The sequence below is a fragment of the Engraulis encrasicolus genome, chromosome 24, assembly GCF_034702125.1.
Source record: "Engraulis encrasicolus isolate BLACKSEA-1 chromosome 24, IST_EnEncr_1.0, whole genome shotgun sequence".
In the NCBI taxonomy this organism is placed as follows: Eukaryota; Metazoa; Chordata; class Actinopteri; order Clupeiformes; family Engraulidae; genus Engraulis; species Engraulis encrasicolus.
Genome location: NC_085880.1, coordinates 28,630,254 through 28,643,227, shown reverse-complemented (window position 1 = coordinate 28,643,227; position 12,974 = coordinate 28,630,254). Strand labels below are relative to the sequence as shown.

General features: G+C 40.4%; 1 protein-coding gene across 2 annotated transcripts; it reads right to left on the bottom strand.

Annotated features, from left to right (window-relative positions):
* On the bottom strand, positions 1–12,346 carry hif1an (hypoxia inducible factor 1 subunit alpha inhibitor). Of its 2 annotated transcripts, none has more exons than XM_063192066.1 (8): positions 12,324–12,346; positions 7,552–7,802; positions 7,021–7,169; positions 6,361–6,506; positions 3,182–3,288; positions 2,770–2,833; positions 1,059–1,169; positions 1–570 (listed from the first exon to the last, which is right to left on the bottom strand). In XM_063192066.1, the coding sequence occupies exons 2-8, from the start codon at positions 7,656–7,658 to the stop codon at positions 514–516; spliced, it is 741 nt and encodes a 246-aa protein (XP_063048136.1). In that variant the 5' UTR covers positions 7,659–7,802; positions 12,324–12,346; the 3' UTR covers positions 1–513. The 2 variants fall into 2 exon arrangements, with proteins under 2 accessions (XP_063048136.1, XP_063048135.1); XM_063192065.1 differs by lacking the exon at positions 12,324–12,346 and adding an exon at positions 11,145–11,510.
* Between the last annotated feature and the right edge of the window lie 628 nt (positions 12,347–12,974).

Genomic DNA, 12,974 nt, shown 5'->3' with positions numbered 1-12,974 from the left:
TGTTCAACAATTACATTTTTAAATCAACAAAACGCCTAGCAAACAATCACACGCTCCTTCAGTGTTTGTAAAACACAATATTTGGCCATTCGTATAAACCAAGTCATTATTAATACTATATATTCATAGTTGCCAAGCTTGTAAACTCATACATAACCACAGAATGAATGTCATCAAAAGTAAATTTCAGAAGCACAACACATTTCTGAAACAAACACAAACCCAAGTGCCAAGTTAACGTGGAAGCGAGAGGCGAGGGCTCTTATGAATTCACTGATTCATAAGCTTTGGATATTTTTTTCTTATCTCTTCATTTCAACCCAACTTTAGGTTGACATCTCTACGTTGGAAAGCCTCTGTTAATGCGGACGACGTATTCCCAGTTTAAATACCCGAAATGATAAAAGGCTGTGAGCAGGCATCGGTTGCTTGAAGTATTTCAGCACAGTTCTACAGGCAAGACCACCATGCAGCCGAGTACGTCTAGCAGCGTCCAGTTCAGTGGAGAGTAAACTAACTAAGACCTTGATCATACCGCCCCTTGATCATCATGTTCAGCAGTGGCCCAACCTGGTGGAGAGGAAGGGAAATTGCAATAAGTAAAATGCCATTGCATCACACAGAGATAAAAAACAGACAGACGGCCCTGCTTGTTGGCCAACAAACACAATATGGCTGCGCCTGTATATGCACTGTAACCTGATATGTATGCTACCATTTTAAATTAGCCTAACTGCCCAACAATATGATGTGGGCTACTCATTCAGCAAAATTAATTTAAACATCTGCCGACAACAAAAAATACACAGTTGTTGTGAGAATTTGTTTGTCAACGTGGCAACTGCAACATTAATCCCATCACCCTGCAATAGCAGATTACTACTACTTCTAACTAATAAACACATTTTAAGGCAAATGAGTTGATAATTGAACCGCACAAGAGGATGGGTGCTGAAGGACAAAAACCCATAAAAGTCAATCAATAAGGAGGTCAACTTTGCAATGGCTTCAGAACAATAAAATACACATTCTGCATCATACACGTCTGCTAAATGTACCTCATGAGGATCTCCCAAAGCTTCGCCCAACATCTTCTCAATGTTCCTCATGATGGCTACTTTCTGGTGGGCCTTCAGGGGGTACTCTATTCTCCTTGGAGTGGGAGCACCCTTACAAGAAAACACATCCACATCAATGACACATCAATGACAATGACCTGATGAATATAGAGAATGTGGTTTTTGAGATAGGTACAGCAAAAGAAAGATGAAACTTGAGTAACACTCATTTATAACACATATTTATTTCTAACTTTTATTCGCACATCTCAACTGGCAGGTGTGCTGGAGATGACTCATTGGACCCATGACGTAAATTTATCTGATGAAAGTCTTACGGGTTTTTTTCTTCAGACTATTCATTTGAGATAAATTGCCACACTGATATCACTAGGAGTGAGTATGGGCAAGGGGTTCACGATTCGATGCGTACCACGATACACATACCATGATGCAATACGATATTTACATAATTTTCTTTTTCCACATTTGCCAACATTATACAATGACATATGGTAACACTTTATTTTAATGTGAAGTGAAAGAAAGTGAAAGCCCATTGGGAAACTCCAACTCCCATTGTCATTGTGACACAGCACTCCACAGCACACAAGTGAACACTGCACACTGCACACAACGAAATTGCATTTATGCCTCACCCGTGCAAGGGGGCAGCCCTCAGTGGCGCCCCATGGGGAGCAGTGCGGTGGGACGGTACCATGCTCAGGGTACCTCAGTCATGGAGGAGGATGGGGGAGAGCACTGGTTGATTACTCCCCCCACCAACCTGGCGGGTCGGGAGTCGAACCGGCAACCTCTGGGATGCAAGTCTGACGCCCTAACCGCTCACCCATGACTGCCCTAATGGTTCACTATTACAGTGGACCTACCACATTAGGCCCAGTGTAATAACCAGTGTAACAATATTTAATACCATGCATGTAATACCAGTGTAACACCATGTGCCAATTTTGCCCTTGCGGTTAGGGTTGCGGCATGGTATTTACAATGGTGTTACATGGTATTAAATATTGTTACACTGGTTATTACACTGCACCTAATGTGGTAGATCCAATGAAATAGTGAAATACTAAAATAAAGTGTTACCTAAAATATACATTTTAAAAAATTATAGTTTATACATATAATAGGTTACAAAAAGGCAACTTATCATTTTTTTAAAAGCTCAAAATATATATGATGATGATTTGAAGAACCATCATGTCATCATCACATCATGACATGTGGTTGTTTTCTGGACTGAAGGGTAACAACTTTGAAAGGACATATCCTCCTTGCATCTGGATACAGTATAGTGACTGCACATCACGATTATCATGATTCGATACAATATCGTTACAGCTCTAAATATCACTGTATTGACCCGTTTTAGCCTGATGCTGCGTGTATGTTGTTCAACCTTTGGCGCCTGGAGCAACATATTATATGCTGCATTCAGGCTCTTGAGATTTGAGCTTTTTATATAAAAATGTGGGTATGCTAGAGATGAATGAACACATTATGCAAGGTAAGGGTCCTAGCTTTTAAATGCAACTTATTTCATGTTTTTAGGTGCTTCAGAGGCTCAGATATTTAGGTGTTATTAGGCCGAGGCCACCTTTTCCCAAAAAGGGCTTGGGCATTCAGCAAGCGTTTTTTGCAGGTGCCTTAAACCCTAAAATAGATTTATCGTGTCAGTGTTCATGCCTACCTTGTACCAGAAGTTGACTGTGATTGTAACTCCGCCATTTAATAGGGACTCAATATGGTGCCACCTAAATAAAAAGATGGACAAAGGAAAGCAACAAAAACGTACACGAGTGAATAGACACGTTGTGGGACAAAGCAGTTGCCACATATTCCAAATCACATTTGAAATCACTATACCTGTGAACTTTATGCAAGGGATTTGTAATGAGTAACTGCATTACCCTTAAAATTCACTGCACCTTATACCTGTATTTCTGGCAAAAACATTCCGGTTTCTTCCTTGTTTTTTCACGTGTCCAGATTTGACACGATTCGGTATAATGATTACTCTTTTGTGGCTGAACATTAACCTTCAGCGGCGAAAAACACGAGATATTTGTGGGGTGTTTTATGATAAAGTCAGGAACTCTTACCAGTACATTGGGATGTACAGCACGTCACCTGGTCCTACGATAGCTTCATGCCCTTCAACGTTTTTGAAATTTGGGAACTTTTCATAGTCAGGGTTTTCAAAATCAACCTACAATGAACAGAACATATCAAATAAATGATATTATATTTAGTTAGTCGTGCATTGGAATTTTTTGTTGTTGTTGAATGACAGATGTAATGGTTTGGACAAAATACCTTCTTACACAGGGGTTGTTTGGCTTTGGGATAGCCTCTACTCGAGTGCATTTAAACGTGTTTTAGATATATTACAGGGTTTTAACGTTCTCCTGTACTTTCAACCGTTCTCTGGGTATGGCAGTGCAGATTTTACCTTCATGCTAGCAGTTAACATTGAGTCCTATGAGACCAGTTAGCCGCCAGCTGGTCTCATAGGACTCAATGTTAACTGCTAGCTTGGAGGTAAAATTTGCACTGCCATAGCTACAAAACGGTTGAAAGTACTGGATAACGGTAAAACCCTATTATTTAACTCAAGGGGAGGTGTAAAATACGTTTATTTCCAAAAATGGGACAGTATCACTTTAACAGTTATGAATAACCACGAATCTAGCTTATAATGCTTTATAAATCCAAGGGTGTTACGAGTGCTCGTGACTGGATATAAACTACAGGCTGCCTGATGGGGCTTATAGTTCATTACGATGCATTATACACATAGATGTGTATTATACAGTGCATTATAGATGCATCCATATGAACTTCACTTTACTTAGAGCACACATTGACGACTTATGATGTCACATGGAACATTATTCGTTTAACTCAAGGAAGAGCGCGACACTGCTTCTTCACAATTCACCACTTTTTTATTTTTCTTTTTGTGCTGACGTTTCGGCACTAGGCCTTCATCAGACACACTCTGATGAAGGCCTAGTGCCGAAACGTCAGCACAAAAAGAAAAAGAAAAAAGTGGTGAATTGTGAAGAAGCAGTGTCGCGCTCTTCCTTGAGTTAAACGAAGACTGGAGTACCTTGAAAAGCTGCACCTGCTAAAAAAGAAACATTCGAGGTGTGCGGGCCCTCACCAAAAACATGGAACATTATAGCATCTTATGAGCCCTTATGACAGTTTATCATCAAGGTCTGTGCATAGAGTAATATAGGTACTCATAATGTACTATAAGCCCCATCAGGCAGCCTGTAGTTTATAACCAGTAATGAGCACTCATGACACCCTTGGATTTATAAAGCATTATAAGATAGATTCATGGTTATTCATAACTGTTAATATAAAGCATCATGAAGCATTATGAGTGTAGTCATAATATGTTATAAGTAATTATAATTTGTTATAAATGCGCTTATAATGCGCCATAGATATGGGCTTTAAGTAAAGTGTTAAACTAGCCTAGAAATCTAGACGCCCCTAGCGACCGCAAATTGAATTTGCTCCCGGGGGCAGTCTAGCGGACCCCGGTCGTTTTGCGAGGCTGAAAGTTATCCGATGACAGGGCCAATCAAATCGCGAGGGGGGCCGGGCTACCTAGTAAACAGGAAACTTTCTAAGAAGAAGCATGGTGTCCGTCCGTGCTATGTACAGCACGAAAGTGTTTACTTAATTTAAAAAGCCTGGATGATAATACATTTCGTGGCTGACATGAATTGATGTAATAATACACCATGAACTTATCGGACACAAATAGATCTCAACACATTACCATTTGATCATTCGATGTTTTAAACTAGCTCGGTAAGCTAAGTTGAGCATTTTACAGAACCAGATAGTCACACGCTATTATCAGACCACTACTGTACTGCGGCCCCAATTTCTAATAAGACACATGCCATTAAAAACAAGACATTTGGGAGCTTTGAAAGTCTTAGAGTAGCTTACTAAATAGATGGGATCGATAGTCTGGCTAGTGGGAGCGAGCTGACCGGGGAGCGTCCTGCGTTGGGAGCGACAATCAGGGAAAGTTATGGGTATACAGCTAGCTAGCCAACACCGAACATGCCATGTTGACAACAATCATAAATATAACAATTTAACATTTAACAAGCCCCAAATTGCTAGACATTTCGCTGAATGATCAAAGAGGGCCATGTGGTTGAAAACGAGGCATTTTTGAACTGTATAAGTGAAAACACGATTTATTAGGAAACTTGTTTGTGGCTGTGGTCATCACACGCTTTCACTGCTACGACGGCTGGAAGTTGCCGCTTCACCTACAAAGAGGCCCTCGCTAGTGGCTAGCTAACCTGTCGTCAGTAACAGAGCTAGGTATCCAGCCTTGTATTATATGCCTGCCCCAAATTCTAATAAGATCCATGTCATTAAAAACGAGACATTTGGGAGCTTTGAAAGTCTGTAAGTCGCTTACTAAATAGATGGGAATGACACCTAGTCTACCGAGCTAGCGGCTAGCCATGTATTAGTTATGGGTATACACAGCTAGCTAGCTAACACCGAACATGCCATGTTGACAACAATCATAAATATAACCATTTAACAAGCCCCACATTGCTCGACATTTCGCTGATTGATCAAGGTGGGCCATGTGGTTGAAAACGATGCATTTTTGAACTGTATAAGTGAAAACACGATTTATTAGGAAACTTGTTTGTGGCTGTGGTCATCACACAAATTCACTGCTACGACGGCTCGAAGTTGCCGCTGCTACGACGAGACTCGAAGTTGCCGCTGCACCTACAAAGGGGCGTGTCGCGTGTGCGTTGTGAAAGACAGCTGTGACGTTACACAGAATTGTGTGGGGGTTGGTTGTTCCACCATCCTATTGCGTGACGTTGAGTGCTGAAGCAACCGTTTATCCCGCCCACACTGCCGCCCAGCCCTCCTAGACCCTGGTACAGCTTTTTGCTGTACGGGTCTGGCTGCGCTAGGCTAGTGTTAAACTTAATTTACAACAACTTTTTGGTGCCTCTTCATGTTGTGTTTTGCCTCTAAAACAATATTTTGAATGTGGCTGCGATATTGCTTTAGGACACTAGTGGTCCTACATAATGACACCTTTGAAACATGAAATGACACCACCTTCCCCTGCGATAACATCAGAGAGCCACGTTCAGGTGCAGGGACATTGAAGTTTTTAGAATCAGACTACTTATGTCGATATTGTGTGAAGTTTATAGATATGAATTAATGGTACAACATAATGGTACTGTGTAGTCCTGTGGCCTACCTGACTCTGTCGATCACATGGATGATGAACAGGAAACGGATAGAGGCTTTCAAACTGGTCAGGAGGAAACAGGATACACCTCTTGTGACCTCTGATTTGTGCAAAAAAATTCTGTTGTTCATCATAATGTGCTGGCGTGACATTGCCTATGGAGTGATAAAAGGCAAAATAGCGAGCAAAAATGAATGCATGACATCGGAAGGGTTAAGGCTGTTGTTGTGATAAAGTAAAAGACTTGATTCAATTAAATGTCTTAGTTTCTAATCATTCATGATGAGACAGTAATTGTAGGAATATAGACGAGCCTACGACTAAGCCTGCACAACATAGCAAGTCATAAATTATCACTTAGGCTAACTTCCTCCCAAGCTGAGCATGCACAATTGAAAAGAGAAATAACAGTTACTAAACCTTTTAAAAGAAAAACAAAACTTCATAATCTTCCAAAGCAGGCTCTAACTTAGTTCTCATTTGAACAGTGATGAACAGCAACTTTGCTTCAAAATCTACAAACCATTACCACACATTTGCTTCAGCTATTAATTTCATTACATATTAAATAGCCAGGTACAGTGCTTAAACAGTGAAATCAATCGTACGTCATACGATGGAACATCTAGTTTTATCTGAGAGCAGGCAGTAAATGCTGACAAAACAAACCTTCCATGCCAATGAGTAGAAGATTTGAGGTTAGCTGTCCCCAGTTCCGCTTTGCTTGCTGCTTATTGATCCAGTTCCAATTGAAACCCAAGAAATCTACAACAATATTCCGCCCCACTGTATCATTCAAAGTCTGCTGCAAGTATACCCTGTGGACAAGGGAGCAAACCATAGACAACAATGAAATGTAATGCATTTTTATTCCTCCTCATCAAAAAAGTATTTAGTCAGTTGGTATGACAGAGATTGGCATCAATATTAAATCAGGATATCTGCACGTTCCATAATGTCTCATTGAAGTGTTACAGGTAATAACGGAAATGACACCAACATACAGGTACATACAGGAGATTATAGTCCTAGAATTAACAAGCTTAATGTGATGCTTTGTTCGAAGTGCCCGACATATTTCATTTTTTCCCATATTTATCATCACATTATGTGTGTTCCAGAAGCAATGGCGACATGTTATGCATATGTACTCAAAAACACAACAGTTACTAAGGCCAAAAGAGAGAAGCAATGCCATACCTTTCCTCCCCTCCTTGTTGCTCCGTTTTTTGCATTCTGTCCACAAAGTCTGAGAATTTCATGTCAACTCTTTGAGACTTTGGCACAAAGTTCTCAAAGTTAGCCATCTTCTTTTCATCATAATAGAGGAATTTGTGGTTTTCAGCTATATAGACAGAGAAATCTCCACTTCCAATATTGTCCTGCAGGTATTTTACATCCCACTTCAATGCTGGATAGACCAAGTTGGTGTCTGTTAGGACAACAGGTTGCTGAAACACAAGTTAAGGACTACATTAAAAAAAAAAGAAAATAGGTACACTTTAAGGTCCCCATTCCATTAACATTACAGTTTAACAAAATGTGTAACAGTACGTACATATCATTAAGCTTACATATTGATTATTGCAAGGATAATATTCATCACAACCACTTTCACCTCTTAACTTGTGAATCACTTTGAAAAATATGGAACAGAATTAAAACTATCACAGGACAGGACACACATTGTCAGTCTTAATTTGCCCTTTGTGATATTCACACCATGAATGAATGAACCAGAAAGATGAATGCCCATTTCGTTTGGGGGCATGTTTATGTTCCCGGGTGGTTGACGTGACACCTTGTTTTTTCGTAACATTGGTTAAAAACCTACAAAACTGTTATTTTTCCTTTAAAAAACAAATGCCAATGAAAGAAGATGTGGTACATTATGTTTCATATCAGTCTTAGATGAGAAGAAACATTTTTGTTAAGATTTATGTGAATGTTTATATGTCAAATATCCTGCGGTGTGACTGTAACATTAATGAAACCTGGAATATAATATATATATATATATATATATATATATATATAAATTAACCAACAACATTTTGAATAATGTATGAAGCATTTGGCATGATTGCATAAATATTAACTTTATATTAAGATATGTAGATGTGAAAAAAACAGAAGACAGTAATATTAACTACAAGTTCAATTTCGTAACACAAATTGCATCCTGTGGGGTGACATGTATGTCAATGTTTGTGAACGGGCAGCTGCAAGGCCAACTACAAGGGTCTTAAAGACTGGCTCCAAACCAGTCAGTACCTCAGTTATTGGAGAGTGCTGTGGAAGTTTAAGGTGACTATTAACCTCTTAATATGTCGTCATATTGCAATGTTTCTGTCACGCAATGCTTAGGTTCATTTTATGGTGTCCTGTGGTGTGACTGCTCTTATAGAAGGAAAACAAGTTTTTTATAAATGAAAACAGATATTAAGATTAAACACAACATCATTATCAAGTTAGCATGAGCTCAGATGTCAGTCATGTATACAAAAGGATTAAAATGGCCATAATGCAGTGAATTTCCTATGGTGTGACTCCATTTTCCTGCGGTGTGACAAACAATGTGTTGATGCAGGACACATTTTCCCAAAAAATGGCAAAAATTAGCCGAAATTCCACGGACCACTAAGTGCTTTATTTTTTTCTATTTTTTTCCAATTTTTTCCATCATTTTTTTTTTTAATTGTGTTACGCCCTTAAACGTCAACCACCCTCCCACAACCCATTGTTCCCACAGCAGCCCATTGGTCCCACATCAGTAACATTAATGTGTAGGCCCATTGGTCCCACAACATATTCCTGCTGTTCCCATGTTCACACATTTCTATGAATTGATTCAAATTTAGGGCCCTACGTTCCATGGCAGGGAGAAAGGCAAGTTCTCTTAATTTACTCAGAAATGTGGAACATGGAGTTGTGGAATATAAGGCCTATATTTGTTTTGAATAATTTCATTTAAATGTGGGAAGGAACATGTAGCACCAGGAATATGCTGTGGCTTCAGTGGCCTGTGGTAACAATGGGCTGTGAGAACATAGGGCTGACCTCATTTCGTTTAGTGGCCATATATCATTCCCCCAATCCAAACCATACAAGCATGATATTTTCTACAGAAATTCCATCTGCAATCTTTCACATCAGATGGAAATTCAATACTGAATAATAATCCACTAATCACCATTGAACTGCGTTAACTCATTTGCTTGAGTAAGTGCAGCAAAATGCCACAAACAGTGGTCTCTGCCAGTTAACAGACCATGTCCATTCTAATACAGCTGTATGGGCCTACCAGAGCCATCTAATAACAGAGTTGCGCAAACCGGGGACCAGGAAGTCGGTTGGTGATGTGATTCGCGTTGATTAAAATGTTTCTTAACAGTAAACTTCTGTTCTTGGAAACTAACACAGAACCATCACATACCAAACAAAGATTAAGTACAAACAAATTACATGACCTTTACCACATTTTCTGTGTTATACCGCCACCTCCTGGAACTAAGTAACTTCTAATAGAACTAAAGTCAATGGGGATTTCCATGTTAACTCTCCATGAGGCTCCATGAGAGCCGCCATTGCTGTGGAAAGATTGGTCCATAGAGGTCTATGGGAGTGGCGTAACTCTGTTATTAGATGGCTCTGGGGCCTACTGTCAAACGTCACCAGAAGTGACAAGTGCTACGTGACTAAAGGAACGTACGCTTCAAGAACACGTGGGTGAACTAGAGGCAGTCAGCATTGCATTTCACTGCGCCACCACTTCTGAGAAACACAACTACTGTAGTTCAACGGTATCACTTGATAGCTATCCAGATTCGACTCAAACCAAAACTGCGCATGGTTGCGCGGATACTACCTATGTACAGTTCAGGTTGCTGCTGCACACGCAATGTTTATAATTATAAACATTAATATTAATACACTTTGCCTTTACGAGGCCAAATTATCCGTTCAGACGAAACAATGTTACAATAGCACTAGGTTGGCAACAATTCATTGTCTTCCCTTGTATCCATGTGTCATACCGATTAAATGCTACTGAAAGCGTCCCATTCCTTACGTTTGCTTGCAATGCTTGCCAGGTGGGATCTAGAATCTAGTGCATCTGTTTGGTAATACAATACGGGGCTGAAGAGCATAGCTCTATGACACAGCATTTGGGCTAGGTAATACGCGCAAGTGTTTCTCGCAAATAAACATTACTTCATAGTTATTTGTGGCATGAATGTGCATTAATGCCAGTCATGTACAACTTTGGTATGAATCGCCGAAGTCCTTTGCTGAGCACAGAAGATGCCAGAACCCAGTTAGAGTAGCAATTTTCCAACATTTCCATGGAACTGGTTTACTCTTTGGTGGGAGCAAAGTTTGGACCACGGTTCACAGAACCAATTCACTTGATTAGCAATGTCGTTAGTGGCAACATCCTTCTTGTAACATGTCAATAAAGTAACAGTAGCCATAACCACAGCCTACACACGTCACAAAGTAAACACAAGTAACTAAAGATAACGTCGCCCTTTCCGACCAACCCCATAGGTTTTTGACACACCTGATGGTCTGTGCGTGGTACAGCAACGCGTCACATGTACTGTTAATACAGCATACGCTCGTAAATTTTACACCATTAGCTCTAATCCACTACCAACTCTCGATGGTTCTCGCTAATAATACATGCTAGCAGTTGCTGAATGCATTGAGAAGTAATGTCAAGAATGCTAGTCTGTGAGCTAGCATGCTAACATCACTCCAGTATCAGTCACAATATTGATCATGTATACCTCATTATTAATGAGCATCTCAGCTCGTGGGTCCGTATGAGACAGTCTGGGAATAGGTACGGTTTGGAAAGGGTACTTTCGCAATTGACTGTCTGTCCAGGAGGAATTGTGAACCTCAGAAAAGGTGCTCCCTTCCGTTGCCGTCGGAACACCTTCGTCCACAGTTGCTGCTGCCATCTCTGCAGCAGAAAGAACTCCAGTATCGTTAGTGTACTGTGATAACGAGCCGGTTAGAACATTTATACAGCACAATCTGCTTTCCCACTCTTCTTTACAACTCCAATTAGTTGGGAAAAGCTGCTGGCCCGCCAAGGCAGCGGATGTGTCATCGGCTCGCACCGACTGCACTTGACTGGCCAATGTAAACACTGCGTTGACAAGTGGTCTGCAACAGCAGCACCCAAACAACGCGAGCACTCTGCCTCATGACCATCAACGGAAGCAGCGACATCTTGCGTTGGATGAAGGGTAGTGCTAGTCTAGATAACCGAGGAAGTCAAATGTCACATTTCACATAGGCTGCTTTAGGCCTATGCTAGAGATGGGTGCATCCGAAAGTCCCTTTTGCCTCCTATATAAGGCAAAAAAATAAGGAAATGCTAGTACATACAAGCTTTCAACCAGGAGGTTAATGGTACCCAGATGACTTTTGGTCATATTTCCAGTTGGGAAACGATGGTTATCCCAGCTGTGGGAGCTCGACATGTCATGTTTTATCAATTTTGATGTGCAAAATTCAAATCTGCAATATGTCGAGCTCCAACTGATCTCTGTTAACCACCGGAGGTCCTTGAACTTGAAAATGTCCCAGCTGAACTCACATGCACCGGTTTCATTTCTGAGACCTAATAATGCCTTGCTTCTTCAAGACAAATAACATTGAGTTGGCAGGGAGTGACGTTTTTCAGAGAAGAAATCATATGGTTTTTAGGCCTAGGCTTTTGAATTACTGTATTAGAAGTTAGGTTAAAGGTATTCTCTCCCCTTTCTAACTCGTTTGAACACCGCAAGATTTTGGTCCGAATCCCAAATGCAATGATGGAATGGAAGGGAGGGAAAGCAAAAGGAAGCCCTTTAACATGCACTTCATACCACTTCATACATTTACTAACATTTAAATCTGCATGAAAATGGACAATAAAGCAAACATCATAGGTGACAAAAAGTTGAGCATTTTACCTGGCACAAATCTGTCAAACGTGGAAATAAATGATGAGCACTCACAGAAACCGTGGATGTGATCACTATTTTCCTAAAGTTGAGCTACCACAGCCATCGTGAATAGCAAGTAGCCAAGTGCTCATTTTGTTTACACAATTTTCTAGCCAAAAAAAAATGTTGCCTATAGGAAATAGAACTGGAATGAATTGCTGCTTATAGTTAGTGTTAGTAGGCCTATAGTTAGTAGTTTGCTGTGCAAATTCTGCTCTGGATATATTTACTATGGTGAGGAGTAAGTGTGTGTGTGTGTGTGTGTGTGTGTGTGTGTGTGTGTGTGTGTGTGTGTGTGTGTGTGTGTGTGTGTGTGTGTGTGTGTGTGTGTGTGTGTGTGTGTGTGTGAGAGAGAGAGAGAGAGAGAGAGAGAGAGAGAGAGAGAGAGAGAGAGAGAGAGAGAGAGAGAGAATGGGATTACGAAGAAATTACAAATTAATTAAATACTTAGATTGTTTCGATGCCTAACAGCACTGGGGGGTAGCACTGTTAAGACATGAAAACTACTTTCACCCCAGAGGTCACTGAGGTCATCCATCGAATAGAAGCTGAAATTAATGTAAATATCTAACGGTAGTTGCACAAAATTAACCATGGCGATGTCCTATCTAGATAAAG

What these genes read in the sequence shown, in the direction of transcription:
- hif1an (XM_063192065.1), bottom strand. Translation starts at nt 11,321, where the DNA reads ATGGCAGCAGCAACTGTGGACGAAGGTGTTCCGACGGCAACGGAAGGG. An exon ending in CAACAAGGAGGGGAGGAAAG is followed by an intron (nt 7,170 to 7,551) that starts GTATGGCATTGC and finishes CCTTGTCCACAG; the next exon opens with GGTATACTTGCAGCAGACTT. An exon ending in CATGTGATCGACAGAGTCAG is followed by an intron (nt 3,289 to 6,360) that starts GTAGGCCACAGG and finishes TGTTCATTGTAG; the next exon opens with GTTGATTTTGAAAACCCTGA.